The 27,150-nt window shown below is 34.0% G+C and overlaps 1 protein-coding gene across 1 annotated transcript in view; it reads left to right on the top strand.

Annotated features, from left to right (window-relative positions):
• Positions 1–27,150, top strand: part of STXBP5L (syntaxin binding protein 5 like) — a 344,970-nt gene that overhangs the window by 185,570 nt on the left and 132,250 nt on the right. The window contains exons 10-16 of the mRNA XM_040250785.1: positions 777–855; positions 4,967–5,121; positions 9,701–9,773; positions 13,083–13,230; positions 14,340–14,407; positions 19,604–19,644; positions 25,367–25,584. Of these exons, the coding sequence (XP_040106719.1) occupies positions 777–855; positions 4,967–5,121; positions 9,701–9,773; positions 13,083–13,230; positions 14,340–14,407; positions 19,604–19,644; positions 25,367–25,584 (782 nt within the window). The remainder of the gene's footprint in view (positions 1–776; positions 856–4,966; positions 5,122–9,700; positions 9,774–13,082; positions 13,231–14,339; positions 14,408–19,603; positions 19,645–25,366; positions 25,585–27,150) is intronic.

The raw sequence follows: 27,150 nt of genomic DNA, 5'->3' as shown, positions 1-27,150 counted from the left end.
CTCTCTATATGATAGGTTTGTCTACAAATAGCTCTGGCAGTGTAAGAATATTTATTAAAATAAAAGGTGTCATCTTAAAAAACAGATTAATAAGCAAAATTTTAACTATAAAGATAAAGCTTACTTCTGCCTATGACATACTTATTTCCATTTTCAACTCTTCTTGATGTTTTATTCAAACTCTTATGGAATCTGAACATAATCTTTCCTTTATAAGAAACTATTATTTTTGTTTTATGTAGAGTTCATCATTAAAATTTTTTAAAATCTTGAAATATATCACCTGTGTTCATTGTCTAATGGACTTTCCTTTAAATGAATTTGATGAAAATGCAGTGATTTTCATAGTGTATCGTAAGTGTTAAGTGACAAGTCTTTCTGCATGTGAAAGGGTTTTCTTGTTTCATAGGTGAAATTTTTAAAGCCTAGTATGGATTTTCATAATATATTTCATTATGCAGATAAGTATATATGTGTGTGTCTTCAATTCTGCAGTTGTTTATCTTTTGTAATTAAAATAACCTTATATGATACTAGATTTATACATAGAGAATGTGAAGCAATAAAAATATGTTTACAAATAACTATTGATTATATAACAGTCAATTGTTAGGGCTCAATAAACCATTTATAAATTTAACAAGAATGTTAGAATGCATAGAAACGTGTCTATCTGATTATGAAAAATACATAATTACTTTAAAAATTCCTTTAAAAAATTCTCATGGATAAGTAGAATTTAATTCATATTTAATAAAATCCTTTTCTTTCTTTAGGAAAAAGTCAAAGAGAAGGAAGAAAACCTGAATCTTGCAAACCAATTCTTAAAGTAGAATACAAGACTTGTAGAAACAGGTATGCATTTTTACTTGGGGGGTTATGGAAAAATGTGTGAGAAAGAGCAACAAGAAATACAGATATCCTTTAATGTTTATATATTAAGTTTTACATAATTATATTAACTAACATTAACAGCAATGTTCCTTGATGACATTTATTATTCAGTGGGTATGTATGTCAATATTATTATAAATAGTAACTCTTAATTATTTAAAGATTTATATGAATATTCAGATAAGTATTATATACATTAATTTTAACAACGTAGGGCTTTTGGGCCATGCAATTGCAAGTAGCAATCATTTAGCATTATTAAACAGCAAAAGCTATTTACCTATTAGTATTATATATGAATTAAATATATAAGTCTCTTAAAGTAAAAATTAAAAATATATATATATATATATATATAAGTCTCTGTACTTTAAGATCTTACATTTTGAATTTGGAAAGATTAAAGTTAGTTGGGAATATAAACATTTATGTATATTGGTATAATACAATATAAATTTTAATATATATAAAATTAAAAATAATATTTAATAAAATTTATTTATATCTATAGAAGCCATATCCAATATATCGGCAATGTTCTTTATACTTAAAGTAATTATTAGTGGCAATATTCACATCCAGAATTGCCATAATTACAAATCTTGTGTAGACCTAGTTTTAAGTCTAAATTGGATAATTCTACTTTATATTACTTAAATGCTCACACTAGAATATTTTCCTGTCATCACAGGTACATATAATATTTGCTTATAGCTGCTATTCTCAAAGTATGATAGATAGATGGATCAAAACCTCTTTAGCCTTGCCTAATGTTACTATGCATAACTAGTAAAAATAACCACAGTTTAATTACTATTGTAACTAAAGTATTAAAACATTTAAAATTTAATCATTATGGATGAAAATATTTTACATATATTCTTTCCTTCTTAAAACAGTGTTTATGACTTTAACTTTGCTTGAGTCTTCAGGCTCAATATTATTTACATCCATTGTTATACAGCGTTGCACTTCAAGGGCACCTAACCTTGCCTAAAGGGAGTATGGAGAACAGTGAAGGAAGAAATCACTGAAATTCTTCTTAGGAAAGGAGATGCCTGAGATGGGATTTTAAGGGATGGAGGATAGGATGGTTCCAGATGAAGGGAGAAAAGGATAAACATGAAGAAAAGGTAATTCAGAAATCAGGAATTCAAGGCAAGACAGTTTAACATAATGATTAAGATCACCAGAGTAAAACAGCTGTGTGACCTTGAAAATTAACTTTTTAAAAATTTAATTTTCTCATGAACAGTACCTATCTCATCATGATGTTTGTAACATCATAAATTTAATGAGAGGCCCACAGTGGATTTCTTAAAAAGCAGTTGTTGTTATCATCATCAAAGCCATGTTTTTTCACACTGTTAATATTTTTCTGTGATTCTAAATTGATATATTCTAGTTGAAGTAGTTGAAGTTTGTGTAGAAATAATTCAGATTTCTAATGTGAAATAATTATGATTAGTAATATAAGTAATATAATTATGATTAGTAATATCAGGCCACTTACTGTGCACTGTAGAACACTGTTGTTCTACAATTTGTTGTGATTTACAACTATATTAGAAGTAGTGGATCCACAGCTCAGAACACAAAGAGACTACAAGAACAGAGGAGCATTGAGGTTGAGTCCACAGCAAAGAGGGCTATAGTCTGGAAGTGGAAATAAATCTATTTCTGCTCCTTCTCGTACATAGCAGATATGTTGTGAAGTGAAGAAAATGGGATGGCTTTAGCAGGAGCAGGAACTTGATAAGAAGAGCCTTACCTTTGTGTGCAGGGCTTCCCTGGTGGCTCAGATGGTAAAGCATCTGCCTGCAATGTGTGAGATCTGCATTCAATCCCTGGGTCAGGAAGATCCCCTGGAGAAGGAAATGGCAACCCACTCCAGTACTCTTGCCTGGAAAATCCCATGGGTGGAGGAGCCTGGTAGGCTCCATGGGGTCACAGAGAGTCAGACATGCCTGAGTGACTTCACTTTCCTTCATCATGTATGCTGCAGCAGCTGGGCCTCTTAAAGGCCTGCACAGGTAGCAGATGTAAAGCATATGTTTTCTGTTTAATATTATCTTGGACTAGCCATTCACCAACTTGCTTAGGAATCATTGGTCTCTAGTCACGAATTTGCTTGCTGCAACTCTAGTCAAAATGGCCTCAGGCTTAATAATTTTATCCTTTTAAAAAAAGCAAATAATGATCTCTTTACCTGCTATCACTAGCATTATCAGGTTCTCTTGTTGTTAATAAAAATTACTCTGTGCTAATTTTTTAATCCCTTTCTATTATAGCCACCTACAGATAGACTTCATGTGTGGTTAAATTCTCCAAGCTTTAGTATACCCATCTATTAAATGAGGATAATAGTAGTAGTTCCTGATTGGTATATCGTAAGGATTAAATACAATAATGCATTTGAAGTTCTTCACAAAATACCTGGAACATCATAAATACTCAACAGATGTTACACATTTGTTATATTACACAATTATCATTTAATCCATTTGCCTTCTTGAGACAAAATCTCAATGCTTTTTATTGTATTATCTATTTTATAAATTATACAGTAGACTTTTTTTTCTCTTGGTGTACAGTTCTGTGGATTTTTTTTTTTAGCAAATGTATAGATTCTTGAAATTGCCACCACAATAAGAATACAGAAAATTTCCATATTCACCAAATTATCTTTGCTATTTGTAATTGTTATCCCTTAACAATTACACCTTTCCCCACTCCTAATCTCTGGAAACCAGTGATCTGTACTTTGTCACTATAGTTTTGCCTTTTTGAGCTGTCATGTAAGTGTAGTTACGTATTATATAATTTTTGATCCTAGCTTCTATTCCTCAACATAATGATACAAAGACTCAAGGAAAGTAAATTAGAGCATTTTCCCATATTTTGTTTACAACTCAATTATTTGTGTGAAAATACTGACAAAACTTTACATATAAAATGCCTTCAGTAATTTTTATTTAAGTTCTGATGAAAACTTTTTAAACAACTTTTGGTTATTATATAGTCAGCATAAGATTAGCAGATATCCCTTTGATATTGTTTGGTACTATATACAATACAATATGGAAAAGAACAGGCATTCTTATAGAGTGAGTTCTAGAAACAAGTAGATTCTTCAGTTTAGCATATGGATAGAAGTGACTTATTTAGTGAAGCATATATTCTCAAGGCATTTGGTACAATAAAAGTGTCTAGTTCCTTTAAAAATTTTTTGGAGAATATTTTCAGTCTGGTCTTTACTTATTGAAAAACGCTTCATAGCAACACACATTTTCTTTTATATACATATGCTGGAGATACAGATATTAGAGAAAATAAAAATGAAAAGTTATGAAAATATTTAATAACTTTCTGACAGCTATAATATTTTATGATCATCTTAGCTCCCCTCTATTATCTAACCGTAACTTGCAGTTAACAGAAATGAAAAAGTTTGCTCCAAGTTAGTTTTACAAGCTAAATAAAATTGGCTTACCCTAGGTAAAAGTGAGAAGATCACATTTATTTCTGGTGAATTGTTTTCCCCTTGCATGTAGTTTTCTCCATCTTGTCATAACCCTTTTTACAGAAATACCATTATGCAGACTTTTCATGTTACCCTCCACTAATCTGGGCTTGCCATTGTCACATTTCATTTTATATTGAAGTTTGCTTCTATTTCTTCGTGATTTGAACCCCACATGCCTACTAGTTAACATGATAAACTAATATTGTCTAACATTCTAATAGTAGTAATTTAGAGTTTGGGAACCAACCACATGTGATGTTCTTTTGAGTCCGTGAGCATCTTTCCCCTGACCATCCTCACTGCCTTTTTCCCATCTCACCTCAACATCTTCACACTGATTCATTAGTAATTTTAACAGTGAGAATGTACATCAAGTAAAAGGGAAACAGAATAGTAAATTTGTTGGGTGAGCTATTTGGGGGCAGAAAAGGCTTTTGCTCTGACAATTATTGTACATAATCCCTACCAAAGTCCATTCTTTTTTGCCTCAATCCTGTGACATTGTGTCATCCTAAAGAACTCTGTCTCTTTCTTTTTCCTTTGTAGTGAACCATTCATAATATTTTCTGGTGGACTGTCCTATGACAAAGCTTGCAGAAGACCAAGTTTAACCATCATGCATGGAAAAGCAATCACAGTGCTTGAAATGGATCACCCTATTGTTGAATTTCTAACTTTGTGTGAAACACCCTATCCAAATGGTAAGTAACTAAAATGAAGTGATGTTGAAAAATAAGTTTTGAAATGATAAGTTCCTAACAAAATTAAGCTTAAATATTTTTAGTTTTGGCAGCTGACATCTACTGTGATACAACACTGTGAGCTACAGGTGCTGGAGCAGGCTCTGCAACTGTACCTACTTGACAGACTGGAAGTAAGACAAATGTAGTGCAACAGTGCTGGAGTTTCAGGTTCTAATATCAGGTAAGTGCTTTAAACTTTGATAAGGATGGTGGAAGCTGAGCTGGGAGGGTCCGATCGGGGTCCGGGGTGAAATCACTTGGAGAAACTGAGGTCTCCTAATAGCCTCTCCTAGACCAGCTCCACCCATCCCATTCCTGTGCCAATCAAAGTTAAAGCACTTACCTGATATCAGTGATCTGTAACTCTGGCGGTGCTGCATCTGTTTCACATCTGACTTTGCTTCAGATGCAACTGCAGCACCTGTGATTACTCTGGGATTGCTGATGTGTGGTTAGTGATTTATTCCAATTCTGAGAAAAATTAGAAGAGTCTTTGAGAGGAGAGGTGCTTAGGTATTTTTATCATCCCAAATATAAAGACTTTTTATAAACATAAAATCTAGTCTAAAGTTACATGCAAACTGTATAATGGAATCTAATGATGAAATATATCTTAATGAAATCTAAAAATTGAGATGGATGAAATGCAAAAGGGGAAATATGAGTTTACAATTTAAAAACATTACACACATATATATTACTGTATTTTTAGGAGGGAAAATGTAGAGAGAAGAACATTGTACTTGGAGACAGAATATTTGAGTTTATGAATTATCTTTGTCACTTACTAGCCATGTGACCTTGGACAAATCACTTCATATTTATCATTTGTACAAAAAATATAATATTGACTCCACATGATTATTATAAGGCCAGAGGGACTCATCTTGTAATCTATAAAGATAGTTTTATTATAAATGTATTAATTTGTTTTAAATTACTGAGTTTCTTGTTTAAAACCCAGAATAAAGTGATATGAAATAAAAACCATTGTGGCACTTTATTCCGAGTTGCCAGTGGCAGACAAATTACCTGTGTTGTTAATTAACCACAAATATTTATTGGATGCTTCTATGGCCTCAGTATAACAAGAACTTGGTGAGGAAATGGATGAAGTATGAAACCGATCTCTGATGTCAAATTGCAGATAATCTGGCCACAAAAGGAAGATAATTATGACTTAAGCTTAAAACACATTACACCTTAATTAAGTGCAGAGTTATGAGTCAGAGTTTAAATACTGTGCTAATTTATAGTTTAGTCAGGTAGTTGATGACTGAAATATTGCATGAAATATTCATGCAAAGCTTATAGAAAATGTAGGATCTAGATAGGGCTTGAAGAATGACTTGGGCCTTGAAAATAATATTGAGTAAAGGTTTTAGAAATTGTGAATTTGCTAGAGTGGGATCAATTCAGAGAAAAGATTGAAAGCCTTTTGTAGATATTTGGAAATAGGGAACTACAGAGGAATTTGGAGGAAATATTAAGTTAAAGAAAGCAATGTTTTAGTGTGTGGGTTTGGAGAGACTGAAATCTAAAACTTTGGATTCCAACTGGGGAGGCTTTGTGATAATATGCATTAAAATGATCAAGCTATGACATCTTGATCTGCTGCTTATAGGAGTGGAAAATGAAAACGCATTGAATTTGGTCAACAGTTGGATTAGGGAGTGATATGAGTCAAAGATAACATTTTAGAAATAGTGGTTTTATAAGCAGTAATAACAGTTCTTGGGAGTAGAGAAAGATAAATTTGAGTCAGTACAGTTGTTTAGAGCATAAAAAAGAGAGGGAGGAGGTCTTTACTATTTATTTTTGAAATCATCATAATATAGATGCTCTTTGGAGTTATGAGAATGAATGATAAATGAACAAAGAAAGAAAGAACAGAGGACCAAAAACTTAGGTTAGGAAAATGCCTTCTTCAAGAAAGGTGTGCATGCCAGCAATAGAAACTGAAAATGTGTGGTTTCGAAGATCAAACACTATATGTATATATACATTTCTGCACATCAGTAGAGATGTTAGGACAATTTCTAGTAATGTTAAACAAATTGTAAATGTACTGTAACCAAGTCTAATTACTGCCAAACCATGTATATTACTTTGTTTTTCAGAGAAATGGTAATGAGGATGAAACTTTTTATGTATTAGGAGCTAGGAGAAATTTCACTTGACTCAGTAAAATATAAGTGTATTTTATTAACTATTTCTGATTAAAGCAATAGTACATGAAAATACCAGAAAAGAACCCTACAGTATGCCACAGTATATAATGAAAACTTTCTCATTGCCCTTTCAGAGGCAACCACTATTACTAAGTTTCTTATGTGTTCTCCCACAAATAATGTATGCATATGTATGCTTATTTATGTATCTATACATTATCTCTTTTGTAAGATGACAGCATAACTGTTATAACAGTCTTTCCACTTAACAGTATATGTATTTTAATTATGATTCCATATTAGCAAAATGAAACTATAAGCTTCTGTATAGCCACATAGTGATAAATGTTATGCATATATTAAACAAAATACATTTAGTAACAGTTTTTAATATTGCTGAATCATTTGTGACATCTGACAGTTCAACCTATTTCTCAAAGTACAGAAATGCCTAATCCTCTTACCTCACAGGGCTTTGCCCAGAGTAATTAACCAGTAATACTCAGAATTTGTCAGTTTCACATCTATATTTAATTGTATCTGGTCTTCTGCAAGTGTCATAAATTACTACTTCTCTGAAGAGAAATGCATTATTATGATAAAGCTTTTCAACTTTCTTGTTGGGAGCTAGGGTTAAAAGGCTGAGCCTGTTCAAAGGCAACCAATCTAATGAAGAAAATAATGCAGTTGGCATCTAGTGGGTACCTACAATAAGCCAAGCTTTGCATTAAACATCTTTGAAAGTGAAAGTGTTAGTCTCTCAGTTGTGTCTGACTCTCTGCGACCCCATGGCTGTAGCCCACTATGCTCCTCTGTCCGTGGAATTCTCCAGGCACGAATACTAGAGTGGGTTGCCATTTCCTTCTCCAGGGGATCTTCCCGACCCAGGAAATGAACCCAGTCTCCCACATTGCAGGCAGATTCTTTAGCATCTGAGCCACCATGGAAGCTCATTAAATATATAAAGATGTATATTAAGTATCTTTATATACATCTAATCTTCATAACAGTCTAAGGTAGTTATTATTTTGCCATTTCAATGTATAAAGAAATTGAAAGTCAAAAAAGTTGACTAATTTGTCTGTGGTCAAACTTTTAATAAATAGACCCAAATTGAAGCTAACACTGACTCAAAATCTTTTTATTCAGTGGTTACCACGCATAGTATACCAAGTACTTCTACAAAGGTGAAATTTTTGCTGTCGGTTTTTATTATTTGAAAAGAAACCATAATCTATAACAGATGTACTACTATAAAAATAATAATTTATTTATGACTTTTACTCCTTCATACCAGTGTCTCACCTATTTTATTTTTGTAGCCATTGCTTCCCAACCAGTGAATTTCCTAGAGAGGGTTGAGAAGACAAAGAGGAAACTAGTAGTATTCTTTAAGCTGACAAACAAAACCCCAAACCCCAGCAGTATTGAAATAATGTTGAAAACTTCAAAAAACCCTAAAGGTGAAGGGGAAATGCCTCAGTTTGAAAAAAGTTTGAGTAGTAAATAATATAAGAACTGTATACTGTTGTATAAATTTTCACCCAAACAAAGGCAGACTCCTCAGTTTTTGTGATTTTTTTTTCTAGTTTTTCTCTCATAGCCCGTGGCTTAAAAATTAAATACAAACAGGTTCTATAGCTTCTCAGGACTGGAAGGGCTATGAAGATCATATATTTTACTTCACTATTCAAGACCTGAGTACTCTTGAGTCCAGAATTCCTGCCAAGTGCTTGCTGAATTTAGGAATAACTCTTAAACTAGCCAGAGGGAGAAAGGGAGAGTTGAATTTTAAGAACTTGGAAATCCTAGGCTATCCTCAGATTCTGGTTTTTTTTTGAAATATACTTGGGCACATAGTATGTGATCTTTAAGCACTGTTAAATCACATTGAATTGAAAGTAATCTTTTTAGTATAAGGAGTGTTGCTCTCATAGGGAAGTTAATATGTATCATGTGTTAGAGAAACAGAACTATTTCTTTAGCATATCTCTCTGTAGGCATGAAATCAGATCTGGAATGGAAGGTTGTGGAAGACTAAGATAAATGTGAAATGGAGATGACAGACTCACTCACTTCAAATAATCTACTACTATCATGATTATTGAGATATATATAACTCTATGCTCTGTAGCTTCTCATTTTTTCCTTGCTCTCTATAATGGTCTTAAATATTGTTTGAGAAACACAACATATATTTTTTTAATATGCTCTTTATTACTTCTTACTTTGGCTTATATTTTGGTCTTCTCAAATCATTTAAATAACATTTGTACAGGAGATAAAGAAAATACAAGTGTGGTGATTTTATAAACATTTTATAAAATGTTAAACATGAAAACTTTTCCATTTTTTTCTACTTGTAGAATTTCAAGAACCTTATGCTGTTGCAGTACTTCTGGAGAAAGATCTCATTGTAGTTGATCTGACACAAAGCAAGTAAGTTGTCCATGTACAGATTAACACTAACTAAACTCTATTTACTGCAACTGAAATATAGGAGGACATTATAGGTAATTTGCCATTAGAATTCTTTAGGTGGTAAATATTCTTTATGTGGAATATTGTTTTCTTAGAATTACATAAATATAATTTGGTTCAGTAATGGAAACTAAACCAGGAGAGTTTAGGGGACACTGAACATTTTGCAAGATATTTTAAAGGCAGCGTCTAATGTTTAGAAAGAGGCATTTGGAGACTCAGAACACATGAAATGAATCTCATTTCTGCCATTTCCCTAAGCAAAAACAATTGTCATAAAATCTTGCAGGAGGTACTGTCTGGCCATCTGCTGACCCTTTCAAAGGAAAATTCATGTGATAGAAGTATTATTGGACTACTGTGGCAGATGATACAGATGATCAGGATCTGGGAGGAAGAGAAGATAGATACCTTCTTATACTTTCTTTTTTTCATTGTGTTGTGGGCAATGGAAACAAATATAAAACATCGCTGTTAGAGTGGCACTCCCCACTACTTTACATGGACAGTAAAAGTGGACTCGACTTTGACAAACCCTGTCTTCCTGGCACATATTTTCATTATCGATGATGACAGGCATGAAGCTCATTTTCTCTTATCCTATGTTCTAGATACTCTGATCATTTTTAAGTTCCTTATATTTACAGAGCTTTTGTACATTCTCCCTCTTCTGCATGGAATAATTTTCTTTTCCTTTTTCTCCTTATTAACATCTGTAAGAATCTCAACTCAGATATCATTTCCTCATTTAAAGAAAATCTTTCATTATCTGTATAATTTGGTCAAATATCCTATTAAAGGGCTGTCTTTAGACCCATGTTCCTGTCCTTCATAGCTTTGACACAATGAACTTTTTCACTTGTTATTAAAGATTGTCTCCCTACTAAACTATAGGCCTCATGAAGAACAAGCTTTGTCTCTGCATGAAGTAGGTTCTTAATAAACTGTTGTTGAATGAAGTACAATCTGAGCTTTACTTTCAATGTAGTTTGTAAGTGTAAGAGCCAAAGTTCTTTTTTTGTGATCATTTGCATCATATAATATTTCAATATTTTGAAAGGGAATAGAATTGGTCCATAATATCACCATAATTGAATTCTGCCTAGCCACTTTATTTGTCAACCTAAAACTGAGTAGTTTTTGTGTTCAAATATGGATTTATGCCTCTTTCTCTTAAGTTCTAATATAGGTTTATTAAAATACACTTTTCTAACCTCACTTGTAGTCAGCTCTTCCTTCTGTGCCATATTTATTTGTTCCTCATACCTTGTCTAATTGTCTAACATCCTCCAAGGTCCACTATACTTTGCTTTTAATACTCACATTCTTTAGTATATATTTACTCTTTTTAAGACTTTTTATTGTGGTAAAATATAACAAAATTACTATTTTTATATATTAATTCTTATGCTTTCAGCACACTTACCTTATGTAAATATGTGAACTGACATTTTGTTTGCATGTCTTTATCTAATATTTTCTTCTTCAGTTTTGTTTTAAAATCTATGCAACTTTCCCATTTTGGTGTCTAATATAAGAAATTTAATGTGTCAGAAACTGAACATGTTCTCTTTCCCTCCAAATAGTTATCCTTTAGCCATGTTTAATATTAAGTTGTAGCTTTGTCCTCCTTTCCAAATAAATTTATTCCTTCCTTCCTTCTCCATTTAATCCTCTACATGAAAGCAAGCATTGAAAGTGAAGTCGCTCAGTAGTGTCCGACTCTTTGTGACCCCATGGACTGTAGCATATGAGGCTCCTCTGTCCATGGGATTTTCCAGGCAAGAGCACTGGAGTGGGTTGCCATTGCCTTCTCCAGGGGATCTTCCCGACCCAGGAATCGAACCTGGGTCTCCCGCATTGCAGGCAGACGCTTTACCATCTGCGCCACCAGGGAAGCCCACCAGGGAAGCCCACCAGGAAAGCAAGCATTAGAACTTACATTTTTTTCCTCTTCTTGGTTTCTTGGATTTACATTTCTACAACAATTTACACTTCACATGTAAATTTTACCACATATTTCAGCTATTCTTTCTTAAATAGCTAAAAAAAGCTATGCCCATATGATAAAGTTATTTTCCCCAAGCATTTTTATGATATTGTTCACTTTCTCAGGAGTCTATCATTGTAACCTCTTGCTATTATCAAATCCCAGGTTGTAGATCTGATCTTTAAGATGATCTGCTTATTTTACTTCTAATTCTTCAACATCAAAAATATTGATAATTTCTACTCTGAAACAGGGAATCTCAGATCATTTTAACCTACTTGCCATTTATTAAACTTAACGTTCTCTTTTGTACATGATTTTCCATATACTACTATTCTTAACTGGGGAACCATTAAAATTGAAGGGAAGAGAGAACCCCTGTCAACACACACATAGACACACATACCATACTCTTCTGAAGTTTGAACCAAGTTTCTGATTAGGTTTCTTTAATATAGGGAAAATTATTTTTAATAGTCCTCCCCTCATCCCAAAGCACATTGTATCAGAAGTAACAGTCACACAGGCTAAGAACAGATGCAGCATATATAATACTCAATTCCATCTACCACAGTGTCTGGTATATTCAGTACAAAAGAAGTACACAATATATTGTGGCTCTAAGAGTTCTTAATTTGGTTCCATACTGATATCCCTTTTTAAAATGATAATTGGCTTGAGGATATAAAATTTACTACACCCATATGTCTGCATGCCCATTTTGCTTTTTGATTTACATAGGAAATGATCTTAAACATGTATAATCACACATGTACCTACATAGTACACACATCTTTCAGTTACTCCATATAAAAGTACAAAATGAAAATACCTACCTATGTATTATGTGCCTTGGAAAGCATGTAAAATTTACTGATATTTTAATACTGTTATAAACATATAGATAAAACTATATATAAATAAAGTACCTAGTTGATACATTTTAATAAACTAAGTCAACTTTCTGCATCTTTTCAATTTAATATAATTTAGTCTGTGTATATTAGAAATTAATATTGCTGTGGAATTTTGGAATTACAAGAAAGAAAATGAGTTTATTCAAGTAAAATTTTATCAGTATTAATAGTACATTTTATAGATTTTTTTTAAAGAGAATTCTTGTTCAGGTGATGATTGTTTATGATGCTTAAAAAACAGTTATGTGAAATGTATAATCAATATTTAGAAGGTTTTAGGATTTGTTTTATAAAACATGTCATTTTTATATCAAATTTTATATTATAAAATGATACTAATATATTATCTTTGTCTATTAGCTTTCCAATCTTTGAAAATCCATATCCCATGGACATTCATGAATCACCAGTTACTTGCACAGCATACTTTGCTGACTGCCCACCAGATTTGATTCTAGTGCTCTACTCTATAGGAGTCAAGCATAAAAAACAAGGATACAGTAATAAGGTAAAAGTAACAATTAGAAAAATATTTTCCTGTATTCATATCCATATGATCATACTTTTTTTTTTCCTATGGAAAGTCAGAAAATGACTTGAACTAAATTATTTTCAAGTCATAAGCTTGTACACCAAAAAAGACAATTTCTGAAAGCCAAATTATCTAAATGCTACATAGCTTTAAGTCTACAATAGTATAAATTTCTTATATATTAAGTATACAATTGTATACTAAGATATAATTACCTGTCATGTATATCTGAGTCACTTCAGTCTTGTCCAACTCTTGGTAACCCTGTGGACTGTAGCCTGCCAGGCTCCTCTGTCTATGGGGATTCTCCAGGCAAGAATACTGGAGTGGGTTGCCATTCCCTTCTCCAGGGGATTTTCCTGACCCACGGATTGAACCCGTCTCTCATGCAGCTCCTGCCTTGCAGGCGAATTCTTGACCACTGAGCTACCAGGGAAGTCTATGCTAAATATATGTTTAAACTAACATAAGTTTGAGTAATAGGATGTTACTTTAGATTATTTTAGGTGAAAGACTATAGTTTTAAGAAATTCAAGTCAAGTCTTTCTAGTTATTTCTTATCAATCAGTGGTTAATAAGACATAATTATCAAAAGTCATTTGTTAAATAACTTCCTAAATTCCATTTTGTTATATTTATCTACAGGATTGAAATGCCTACAATTTGAATAGATCCCCCCATTATAATTTCTGTTATTTGCACACGACTGTTCAGATGGACAACTCCAGGGGACACAGTTTACATAGTGCTTTGTATTAAATGGCACCACAACAGTTTGGGAGTACATAGACTATGTGGAAAATGTAGCAACACTGTATTTGTATGGTTAAAAATGCTTCTTTGCATTTTTAGATCAATGGTAATATTTATTAAAAAATCTATGTTTTCAGAGGATATTAAGTTATACACTTGGAATTGTTCAATGAAAGAATTAAAAGATAGCTACAAATTTAATTTTTCATTACTCAACAGCTATTTTAAGTGAAACTTTTACTCTTATTTTAAAATATTTTTATTTTAAATTTCTAAGTCATTTAAGTTAAAAAAATTAAAGCTTAGGATTTCTTCCTATGTAATCTATTTAGGAGTGGCCAATCAGTGGAGGAGCTTGGAACCTTGGCACACAAACATATCCAGAAATCATTATTACTGGGTAAGTGGTTGTGATTTATGAGTTTATCAATTTATCAAAAATATTTCATTGACTATTCACACTTTTCCATAATTGTGCTCTAGTAATGCTGACAGTTTAAATAAAAATATAAGACACAGCTTCTGTCCAAAGATTATAACCTTTATAGAAGAGTCAAACCATTGAAAAAATAGCTATATAACAATAAATAAGTATAGATTATAAGACCACACGAAGGTCAAAGATAGAAAAATCATGAAAAACTAGTCAATGAATTTCTATAGAATTCATAGACTATTAGCCTTGGAAAGGTCCTTATCAGTATCTCTTGATTCCTTCCAAATCTAGGAATCACTGCTCTGTATCCCCATTAGGTGGTTATTCAAAGTATATTTCAAAACTTATAGCACCAGAAATCTTATTACTTCCTATAGCAGTCTACTTCATACTCTAATATTAGAAATAAAAATAGAAACATAGCAACACACAAGATAAAATTTAAAAGATAATAAGGGACTCTGGGGATATAGAATAGATTTAATTTTCCCTATTCTTCCCACTGCTACTGCTAAGTCACTTCAGTCGTGTCTGACTCTGTGCAACCCCATAGACGGCAGCCCACCAGGCTCCCTTGTCCCTGGGATTCTCCAGGCAAGAACACTGGAGTGGGTTGCCATTTCCTTCTCCAATGCATGAAAGTGAAAAGTGAAAGTGAAGTCACTAAGTCATGTCTGACCCTCAGCAACCCCATGGACTGCAGCCTTCCAGGCTCCTCCATCCATGGGATTTTCCAGGCAAGAGTACTGGAGTGGGGTGCCATTGCCTTCATCGATTCTTCCCACTAAGTACAACTAAATCCCCTGGATATTATGTGTTTAAAAACATAATATGATTGAAAAAGATGAAGAGACGTCACACTGGCTAGGGCCCCAAAGACCCAAGGAATGTCATGGAGGTGAGTTTCCTGGCTTTTGTTTCTGTCTCATATATCCGAGAATTGGAACTGAAAAAGCTGGCAACCCGGAACTTCCAGTGGGCACAAACCTGAAAGGCCCAACAAAAGCTAGCTCTCTCTAGCCAAAAGATGAGGAAAGGGTGGCCTATCAAGACAGAAAATTTTTAGAAAATAACCCTTCTACTGCAGCTAAGCATCACAGGAAAAACTTGTGGCCCCACCCCAACCCATTTCATCTAAGACTGAATGGGGGAGCCTGGACTTCCACCCTTATCAGGCCACAACAGTGTACCTCAACTTACCCCAATTCAGTCTCTGAGCATAAGTCTGAGTAGGGAGCTGGGACTTTTAACTCCGCTGAGTGGTAATGAAACTCATCACCTGTGGTGACAGAGATCATATGGGGAGACAGAATCCCCAGCACTGCCCAGCAGTAATGAGGAGCCATATACCCTCCCCCTTTTGTGTCAGTGGAAGTCCACTGGGGAAGGAGAAAAGAACAGGGCTGAAAAAGTTCATAAGGAAATAATGATGAAAACTTCCCAAATTTGGCAAGAGACATGAACCAAGAGATTGCAGAAGGTGGGTGAGTCACAAGTCCACAAGATACATGATAGTCAAAATACTGAAAACTAAATTACAAGGGAAAAAAAATCATGAAAACAGCAAAAGAGAAATGACACTTTTACCAACTGGGCAAAACTAATTTGAATGAAGGCAGATTTCCCACTAGAAAACATGGAGGCCAGAGGAAACCTGAATCTTTCAAATGCAGAAAGAAAAGAACTGGCAACTTAGAATCTTATACCCAACAAAAATATCTTCTAGAAATTAGAAATTAATACATTCTAAGATGAAGGAAACTAAGAATTTGTCCATATCAGACATATCAAAAAGAATGCCAAAAGGAAGTTCTCTAAACAGAAAGCAAATGATAAAAGAAGGAACCTTGGATTATGAGGAAGGAAGGAAGCCCAGAGTAAGTAAAAATCTGGGCAAATACAATAGGCTTTCTTGCTTTTGAGTTTTTAAAATTATATTTGATGATTGAAGAAAATATTATGGTTACGTTGTTTGATGTGGTTCTACATATGTATAGAGGATATATTTAAGGCAATTATAAATGGGCAAGGATAAACTGGTATAAAGAAAGATAAAGTTTTTATGTGCTAAGTTGCTTCAGTCATGTCCAACTGTGTGCGACACCTATGGACTGTAGCCTGCCAGGCTCCTCTGTCCATGGGATTCTCCAGACATGAATACTGGAGTAGGTTGCCATGCCTTCCTCCAGGGGATCTTCCCAACCCAGGGATCGAACCCCTGCATCTCTTACATCCCCTGCCTTCACAGGCAGGTTCTTTACCAGTAGTACTCCTACCTACATTAAAATGGTAGTATGATAACATCAGTAGCTATGATAAGTTAAATGAATATACAATGCAGTACCTAATGCAACCCTGTTTAAAAAAAAAAAACTGGGCTAATAGTTATACTCAAAACATTACTGCCTCATAAAAATGGATGTACTAAAATAATTCAAATAGCCCATAGGAAAGAAGGTGAAAAAAACAGTGAAAAAGAGGAAAAAAACAAAAGAAAAAAAAAAGACAGTGAAATTATTGAAAATTTAAGGCTTAAATGTAAATGGTCTAAATACATTAGTTCAAATCCATTGAAAAAAAGACAGTGTAATTATTGAAATTTTAAGGCTTAAATGTAAATGGTCTAACTACATTAGTTCAAAGGCATTGATTGGTAGAGTGGATTAAAAAATATAACCAAACTGTATGCCATTAACAATACACTCACTTCAAATATAATAGTATCACCAGGTTAAGAGAAAAAGGACAGAAAAATACTTCATAAAGAGTCAGTAGAGAGTGACATCAGCAAGATGTCAAAATAAGTAACCCCAGACCTTGTTCTCCCATAGACACACAGATTTAACAACAATATATTGTCTAAAACCCTTTATGAAAACTCTAGAAACCAGTTAGAAAATCATGTACCCCAGGGGAGCTCAAAGCCAGAACAGCCACTCTGAAATGAGTGAGAACAATCATTTTGTTTCAGCTGTGTCAGCTCCCCCCACAAATTGGCACAGCTCATGTTCAACGAGGAATATTAATCAATAAGAAGGAAGTTATGGAATAGACTGTGCATCCAGTGTTCCTGCTTTTCAAGGGACTTCCAAAGAGACTAGTTTTTATCTCCCCTCAGTCAGAATACTGATAGAATCTGGATGCCCGGGTATCCACAGAAAACAAGGGAGAGCTCAGTGGCTTATTGAAATGACAAGAAACTTGCAGTACTACAGACATAATGGATGGAGCAAGAGAGTGCAAGCTCCTGAAAAAAATAAACCAGCAAACCTCTGTAGCTCGGAAATTATACACACAATCCCAGAGAAGACGCAACCCTACTGAAGGTTTGAGAGACCCCAAAGAGCTTGGTGAAGGTGTTCCCTTGTATAAAGCCAGTTGACAACAGGTGGCAGTATTTTCAAATGCTAAATTCACAACATAAAATAACAAGGCACATAAAGAAATAGGCAAACACAGCCCAATCAAAGGAACAAGAAACATGTCTAGAAACTGACCCTAAAGAATTTGATATCTGTGATTACATGACAATTCAAAATAATTGTCTCAAAGAAACTCAATGCATGACTGGAGAACACAGGCAGACAACTAAACAAAATAAGGAAAGTGATGCATGAGTGAAATTAAAATATTAACAGAGAGGTAGAAACTATTAAAAGAACCAGAAATAAAGTTTTAAGTGCAAGAATACAATGACTGAATTGAAGATTTTACTGGAGGGGATCAACAGCAGATTTAATCAGAAGAAAGAACCAGCAAACTTGAAGATAGACAATAAGAAATAATGAGTGAGAGGGATAAAGTTAAAAGAATGGGACAGAGGAATTATTTGAAGAAATGTTGGCTAAAAACTCTCAAATCTGAGGAAGTAAATGGACTTCCATATTCATTGGATATGTATCAGAATACTCTAGTGAGGATGAACCCAAGGTGGACAACACTAAGACACATTATAAACAAATTGATAAAGACAAAGAAACAGTCTTAAAAGCAGCAACAGAAAAGCTACTCATTGTGTGTATGAAAACTTACATGAGATTATCATTGGATTTCTCCTCAGAAATATATAGGCTAGAAGGGAGGATGATGTATTTAAAGTGCATTAAGAATAAAAGAAAAACCAGCCATGAACACTGTGTCTAGGAAACTGTACTTCAAAAATGAAGGAGAAATAAAGGCCTTCCAAGATAAACAAAGGGCTTCCCTGATAGCTCAGTTGGTAAAGAATCTACCTGCAGTGCAGCAGACCCTGGTTCGATTCCTGGGTCAGGAAGCTACCCTGGAGAAGGGAAAGGCTACCCACTCCAGTATTCTGGCCTGGAAAATTCCATGGACTGTATAGTCTATGGGGTCACAAAGAGTCAGACATGACTGAGCGACTTTCACTTTCACTAAGATAAACAAGAACTGAAACCATTTATTAGCAGTACACTTGCCTCACAAGGATTGCTAAAGGGAGTCCTTTGAGTTGAAATGAATGAACGTTAGACAACAAAATGAAAGCATATGAAAATATAAAGCTCTCTGGTAAAAGTAAATACATAGACAAAAACAGAATCCTGTAACACTGTAATGGTGGTGAATCACTTTAAATTCAGGTGCTTTTTCTTTATTGAGATGATAATGGTTTTTCTTTTTCAGTGTGACAGTATAATGAAATATATATGGTGATTGATTTTTAAGAATGTTTAACTGGCATTGCATTTCCAGGATAAGCCAAACTTAGTTTTATGATATATTATCCTTATGCTTTTTAAATTAGATTTGTTAATATTTTGTTGACATTTTTTTTCTTACATCTATGCTCAAGGGATATTGGTCTGTCATTTTTTTTTCTTGCCATGTTTTTCCCTGGCTTTAGTGTCAGGATAGAGCTGACCTCATGAAATGTGTTGGGAAGTATTCTGTACTCTGTGGCTCAGTGGTAAAGAATCCACATGCAGCGCAGGAGACCTGAATGTGATCCGTGGGTTGAGAAGATTCCCTGGAGAAGGGATAGGCTATCCACACCAGTATTCTTGCTTGGAGAATCCCATGGACAGAGGAGCCTGGCAGGCTACAGTCCATAGGATCACTAATAGTAATTCAAGTTTTTATACAGTTCAAACAATTATAATTTTTTAATTGACTATACTTAATGCTAATTTATTTCTTATCTAGGCATGCAGATGGATCAATCAAGTTTTGGGATGCATCTGCAAGTAAGTTTTTCCTTCTATTATAGAAAAAAACTTGGTTAGTATTTACTCATAGCCATTTACCACTTTTTAGTTTGGACAGTTAACATTTTAGATACATATTTAGCATACACTTATGGTTGTGTTACCAAAATGCATTTCCTGTAATACTAAATCATTTTAAAGTATTATTTCTACTTTACTTTTTTTCTATGATATAGGCAGAACTGAAATCACTGTTTATTAGCAACCTATAAGAGGGAAGGTACACTGAAAAAATGTACCAAATTATTCATATGTCAGAGTAACTCTGCTCAAGGAATTTCCTTCACTTCTTCACTCTGTGGTCTTAGAAAAGTTCTTTTGTCCTACTATTCTTTTTTTTTTTTTTTCCTTTGCTGCTTGTCTACCTGAGAAGCAAAAGAAATAATTTAATAAATGTAAATTTTCTTTTGAAATCTTGAGAATTACATAATTTAAGGACAAAAAGTAATCTGCTCAACATTGAAGGATGTGCAAAAATATTTAAGACTTGACTATACCCATTCCTACCCTTCAGAACATTTATAGGGCAAACAGTATGGTAAGAACTCTAAATGTAGTACAACCCAAGTTCTGTTTGATATTGGAAATGGGAGATTTATTTGAACCAGGTAGATTCAGGAATGTATTTGGATGGGGTAACATTTAGTGTGAATTTTGGAAGATAAGATTTTGATAGGACTAGGAGGAGAGAATAAGTGAGTAATGTCGCTTAATTTTGTGAGATGAGTAATCATCAAGATGGAGGTAACTCTTTGGAAATAGGAATACAGGAGAGTTCTGGAGGTTTGGGTTTTGTTGGAACACCAGGAAATTCAAGTAAAAATGTCCATCAGTTAGGAAGAACAATCAAGAATGGTATGTAATGAAGAAGCAGCATTAAAGTGATACCTGAAACTATAGAAGTAACCTGAGAAAGACTGTGATAAGCAGAAAAGCAGAGGGAAGAAAGTTGAATATTAATGACAGTCTCAGTCTGCAAGCTAGAGTCCTTTAGCAGTGGAACAAAACATCAGCAAAGGAAAATTATTAAAAGATTTAAAGCCATGAATTCTGAGGCCCCTTTCTGACCTCACAATAAAGAACAGTTGATCAAGGAGAAATTCCAAAGAATGACAGTTTTTTTTTTTTATTTTGATAAACCTTTTCATGTAAATCTGAGTTTGTTTCATGAACACAATTAATTTCACAGTGATATTTTTGCTTATTTCATACCACCTCTAAGTTACTCCTTATCTTTTAAAATGTGAGAAGACAGTTTAACACTCTAATGACTTAAGTGCATGCCACCCTGAAAGCATACATGATGATAATTTAGGAAGTTAATTTCTAAATAAAGTATTTTATTACACTCAGAACATATGTTGCAAAAGTTTGCAACATCTTTAATATTTTTACTGTAATCCATTATAACAGCATATCTTCAAACCAGTGGATGTTATTGGAGAAATATCAGTCTGCCAATTTTGTGGGATAGGGTCCAGTACAGGAAATGAAGTTATATTTAATTTGAATAGATATGTGCACTGTTGATCCTTGAACAACATGGGAGTCAGTCAGATTGGCTATACCAACCCTCTACACAGTCAACCCTTTACCCATAATTTACAGTTGGGGCATAATTTATAGTTGGCCCTCACATACAGTGTTCCTCTGTATCTGTGATTCAGCATCTGAGGATTCAGTCATCCTCAGATTGTGTAGTACTATACTATTTACTACTGAACATTTCAAACCTGTATTGTTCAAGGATCAGCTGTATTCATCTTCAGTTGCTGAGTAAGCAAGGAGAGATAAGAAAGCCTTCTTCAGTGATCAATGCAAAGAAATAGAGGAAAACGATAGAATGGGAAAGACTAGAGATCTCTTCAAGAAAATTAGAGATACCAAGGGAACATTTCATGCAAAGATGGGCACAATAAATGACAAAAATGGTATGGACCTCACAAAAGCAGAAGATATTAAGAAGAGGTGGCAAGAATACACAGAAGAACTATACAAAAAAGATCTTCATGACCCAGACAACCATGATGATGTGATCATTCACCTAGAACCAGATATCCTGGAGTGAGAAGTCAAGTAGGCTTTATGAAGCATCACTACAAACAAAGCAGATGGAGAGAATAGAATTCCAATTGAGCTATTTCAAATCCTAAAGATGATGCTGTGAAAATGCTGCACTCAATATGCCAGCAAATTTGGAAAAGTCGGCAATGGCCGCAGGACTGGAAAAGGTCAGTTTTCATTCCAATCCTAAAGAAAAGCAATGCCAAAGAATGTTCAAGTGAAGTGAAGTGAAGTCGCTCAGTTGTGTCTGACTCTTTGCGACCCCATGGACTACATGTCCATGGGATTTTCCAGGCAATAGTACTGGAGTGGATTGCCGTTTCCTTCTCCAGGGGATCTTCCCGACCCAGGGATTGAACCCGGGTCTCCCGCATTGTAGACAGACGTTTAACCATCTGAGCCACCAGGGAAGCTATGGCACAATTGCACTCATTTTACACACTAGCAAAGTAATACTCAAAATTCTCCAAGTAAGACTTCAATACTAAGTGAACTGTGAACTCCTAGATGTTCAAGCTGGATTTAGAAAAGGCAGAGGAACCAGAGATCAAATTGCCAACATCTGTTGGAGCATAGAAAAGGCATGAGAATTGCAGAAAAACATCTACTTCTGTCTCATTGACTACGCTGAAGCCTTTGACAGTGTGGATCACAACAAACTGTGGAAAACTGTTCAAGAGATGGGGATACCTGACCACCTTACCTGCCTCCTGAGAAATCTGTATGCTGGTCAAGAAGCATCAGTTAGAACCAGACATGTAACAACAGACTGGTTCCACAATGGGAAAGGAATACATCAAAGGCTGTATATTGTCACCATGCTTATTTAACTTATATGCAGAGTGCATCATGCAAAATGCTGGGTTGGATGAAGCATAAGCTGGAATAAAGATTGTGAGTGAAATATCAATAACCTCAGATATACAGATGATACCACCCTTACGAGAGAAATGAAGAGAAACTAAGTGAAAGAGGAAAGTGATGATGAAAGTGAAAGAGGAAAGTGAAAAAACTCGCTTAAAATTCAACATTCAAAAAACCAAGATCATGACATCCAGTCCCATTGCTTCATGGCAAATAGATGGGGAAACAATGGAAACAGTGTCAGACTTTATTTTCTTGGGCTCCAAATCACTGCAGATCGTGACTACAGCCATGAAATTAAAAGACACTTGCTCCTTGGAAGAAAAGCTATGACAAAACTAGATAGTATATTAAACAGCAGAGACTGCTGACAAAGGTCCGTCTAGTCAAAGCTATGGTTTTTCCAGTAGTTATATGTGGATGTGAGAGTGGGACTATAAGAAGTATGAGTGCCAAAGAATTGATGCTTTTGAACTGTGGTGTTGGAGAAGACTCTTGAGAGTCCCTTGGACAGCAAGGAGATCAATCAATCCTAAAGGAAATCAATCCTTAATATTCACTGGAAGGACTGATACTGAAGCTCCAATACTTTGGCCACCTGATTCTAAGAGCTGACTCATTAGAAAAGACCCTGTTGCTGGGAAAGATTGAAGGCAGGAGGAGAAGGGGATGACAGAGGAAGAGATGATTGGATGGAATACTGACTCAATGGACATGAGTTTGAGCCAGCTCCAGGAGATGGTAAGGGACAGGGAGGCCTGGCATGCTGCAGTCCATGGGGTCGCAAAGAGTTGGACATGACTGACTGACTGAACACAGCAAATTACCACAAGTTAGCAGTTTGAAACAATACCCATAAATTGCTTCACAGTTTCTGTGTCATGAATCTGGGTCAGTCTCTTTGCTCACGTCTAAGAGACTACAGTTGAGGTGTTGGCTAGTCTGCAGCTCAGAGTTCTCTTCCAAGCTCATGTAATTGTTGGCAGAATTCATTTTCTTGCAGCTTTAAAACTCATGTGATTTGTTTTTTCAAAGGAGTGTGTCTCTAACTTCAGGGAGGGCCTCAGTCTCTCTTTTAAAGGGCTCACCAGCTTCTGTTGGGCCTACTAAGGATAATCTCTGTTGGTTAACTCAAAGTCAAATAATTATGTCTATAGTATTATTATTTCCATGTCATATCAAGCTTGCTGAAAAATCACAAAAATGTACTATGAAGTATTATATAGCCTTCAGCAAGATTACCCAAATTTCAGTGTATACATGTGTTCCCTTCACCCACCCTTCCACCAAATGCATGCTCTCAGTCTAGCGCTTGCTTGCTTGCACCCTTTCTCTTTCGCCTCCATTTTCTTACACACATACACACACAAACATATACATACACATAGCTTTTTGTAACCATTTGAGAGCAAGCTACAAATATGATGTTCTTCTTAACAGTACATGCTCCCCTAAATACTTCAGTGTGTATTTCTTACAAACAAGGGTACTCTTTTATGAAATGAAATTGTAGTTATCAAAATCAGAAGTTTAATATTAATATAATACTATTTTCTAACTTCCAGATCTTACTCAGTTTAGCCAGTTGTTCCAATAATATCTCATTTAGTAAAAAAAATCTCAGATTATTTGTTGGATTTTAGCAGTCTATCTTTAGAGTTTTCTTTAGTCTGGCATGGTTGCTAAGTATTTCATGATTGGCATTTTTAGTTCAGGCCAGTTCTCTTGTAGAATCTCTTTCATTTTGAATCTGACTAATGTTTCTCATGATTGTTTCAGATTGTGCACTTTTGGCAGGAACTCCCAGATTTTTAGAAATTTTCTCAAGAATCCTTTTTAGGATCAGAGATCTTAATATTGTGGAGCTATCATCCAGTTCTAAAATGGAAATAATATTCCTCCAAATAAATATTCCTGAAAACAATTCACAGACCAGACTTTTTGGAAATATGACTGTTTCCTAACACAGAGCCACTTAGAAATGACCTTTCTAAAATAATCTAGATCATTCCTAATATTGCTAACTGGTAAATTACAAGTATTTCTCATCTGGAGGAATGTCTAAAAATTTGTTGAAAGGAATAAACTCTTGAATAGCATCAACCTTTCATCCAACAATCAAAAGGGAAAACAATGAAAAAAAAGAAGTATGGAAAGAGTAACAAGGAAACTTACATTACCATATGTAAAATAGATAGGCAAGGGGAATTTGCTGTATGGCTCAGGAAACTTAACCAGGGGCTCTATATCAACCTAGAGGGGGGGGTGGGGGTGGTAGACGGGGGAAGGGAAGTTCAAACGGGAGGGGATATATGTATACCTATGGCTGCTGGTTCATGTGGAGGTTTGATAGAAAACAAGAAAATTCTGAAACGCATTATACTTCAATTAAAATTTTTTTTTAAAAAAAGGACTTCGCAATCTTGGAAAAGAAGTAGATTCAGTAGTTTCATTATAAACTTTCTGAGCTCAAGTGTTTTATCAATAAACAAGGGGACTTTTCTGAGGAACACATGAGAATGCACACAAAGTCCTACATATTGTTTGGTATACCATATATGTTCAGTGAATGTTTATTTTTTCCCTATAGTCTTCCTCCGGCTAAACAGTACTGATATGAGAGCATGACTTTGAATAATTCCTTGTTAAAATGTAGTTAATTTTGTTTACTTGGATTTTAATTTTTGTGATATAACAGATATATTGAAAAGGCTTCAAAAAATAAAAGAATTAAGTGCAAATTAGAAGATAACTATGATTCAATATCTTATAGTAACTCTGCAGATGCTATACAAGCTAAAAACTTCAAAAGTGTTTGAAAAACAGAAGGTAGGAGAAGGAAAACAAACATGTGAGATTGTAGAGGAAGACCCGTATGCCATTCAGATGATCTACTGGTGTCCAGAGAGCAGAATATTCTGTGTATCAGGAGTCTCTGCATATGTCATAATTTATAAATTCAGCAGACATGAAATTACAACAGAAATAGTGGTAAGTCATTTAAAAATTAACTTTTACACTTCAAGTTATTAAAAGAAAACAATTATCATAGATTCTGACTAGTGCTTGGTATGGTTTTAAGCCATCAAAAGTACAGTATTTGGTCAGTTATCCAATTCATAGAATTTTTAATTGTTTTTGTTACTTACTATGTTAAAAAATAATTTGGATTAAAATGACAAAATCAGCTATCAAATTTAGTATTATTAAATAGGATAGACTAAGCTTATAGGTTTTATATAGGCATTGATTTATTTTATGTATAAATGTCAAATTAATGCAAGTTTTGTTCTATATCTTTATTAAATTTTTTAGGTTGTCCTTTTTGTCAATTAACTGCCATAAATGACTATCAACTGTAGTAAGATTACTTTGATCTTTTAAATAGCAGCGTTTTTTATAGGGTGGAAATAATTATGGGGCTGCTTTACCCAATATTAATTTTTAAACATAATGAAATAGTTTAATTATTTGAAATAATGATGCTCTTAAGGGATAAGTTAAGTCTAAATAAAGGCATCTGTGTATAATGGGTCTTCTCTACCCACTCCATTTTATCAGAAAATAAAGATTTTCTATTAAAGGCCTAAATATAACTGCTTTTACCTTAGGGAATAAAATTAAACGTTGCTCTTAGAGTATAGTAGTTAAATCCCAGACATTGGAGTCAGATAAGCCTAGCTTTTAATTCTGGCTTTACCAGTGAATACCTGTGTGACTAAACAAGTCACAAGACCCCATTAGTCAGTAGTATAGTCTGGGTAAAGACTCAGCTTCATCACTCATATAATTTCCTGTGTAAATAAAATAGAAAAATAGGAAGTAGTGATAAACTAGAAATTGTAATGCCATTTTCATAGGGTTTTATGATATTATGTTAAAGTCATTAGCAGAGTATCTAAGTGTAGTAAGCACTTGATAATTGTTATTGCCACCAGAGGATTTAAGTGTTAAGATAATTATGAAAATAATTTGGATAACATTGCTGTAGTCACTATTCCATAATTTATTTTTTGTAAGCAATTGTTTTCAATGTCAAAAATGCTTATTTTTACAGTGAAAGACAATGTTTGTGTTATAAAATTGAGTTTTTGAAGCATTGAATGTAGTCATAAAGTAATTTTTAAACATTCTTAGCTTTAAAGAAAGGGTTTTTTATTCCAATTTAAATTATCATATTTTTTTCATTAAGCAATTCTGACCAAGCTAATGAAATTATATAAGAGCTAAACTAATAAAATATGGAATTTATTTTGGAAAATTATACTGAATTAATTCAAAGTCAAGATTGAATGATTTTTTTAAAGCTAAAAAGTTTTGTACAAATAACAATTTGTAAGTGTGTTGTGTGTATGTAAATACACATACACATCCAATTTAGTTTCTTTCATTGGACTAACCAGACCAGTTCCTCCTTTTATTTGATCATATGTGGAATTGTAATTTATACTTTACCTTAAGGAATATTTATTATATAGAAAATTTATCTCCACTGGCAGGTATCTTTCTTATAATTCGAAAGAATTAAACACATTTTACATTTCTTGTGAATGCCAT

Source organism: Oryx dammah, unplaced genomic scaffold, assembly GCF_014754425.2.
Source record: "Oryx dammah isolate SB20612 unplaced genomic scaffold, SCBI_Odam_1.1 HiC_scaffold_2, whole genome shotgun sequence".
Taxonomy (NCBI): Eukaryota; Metazoa; Chordata; class Mammalia; order Artiodactyla; family Bovidae; genus Oryx; species Oryx dammah.
The sequence above is the reverse complement of the archived record's forward strand: the minus strand, read 5'-3'. Positions and strand labels throughout refer to the sequence as shown.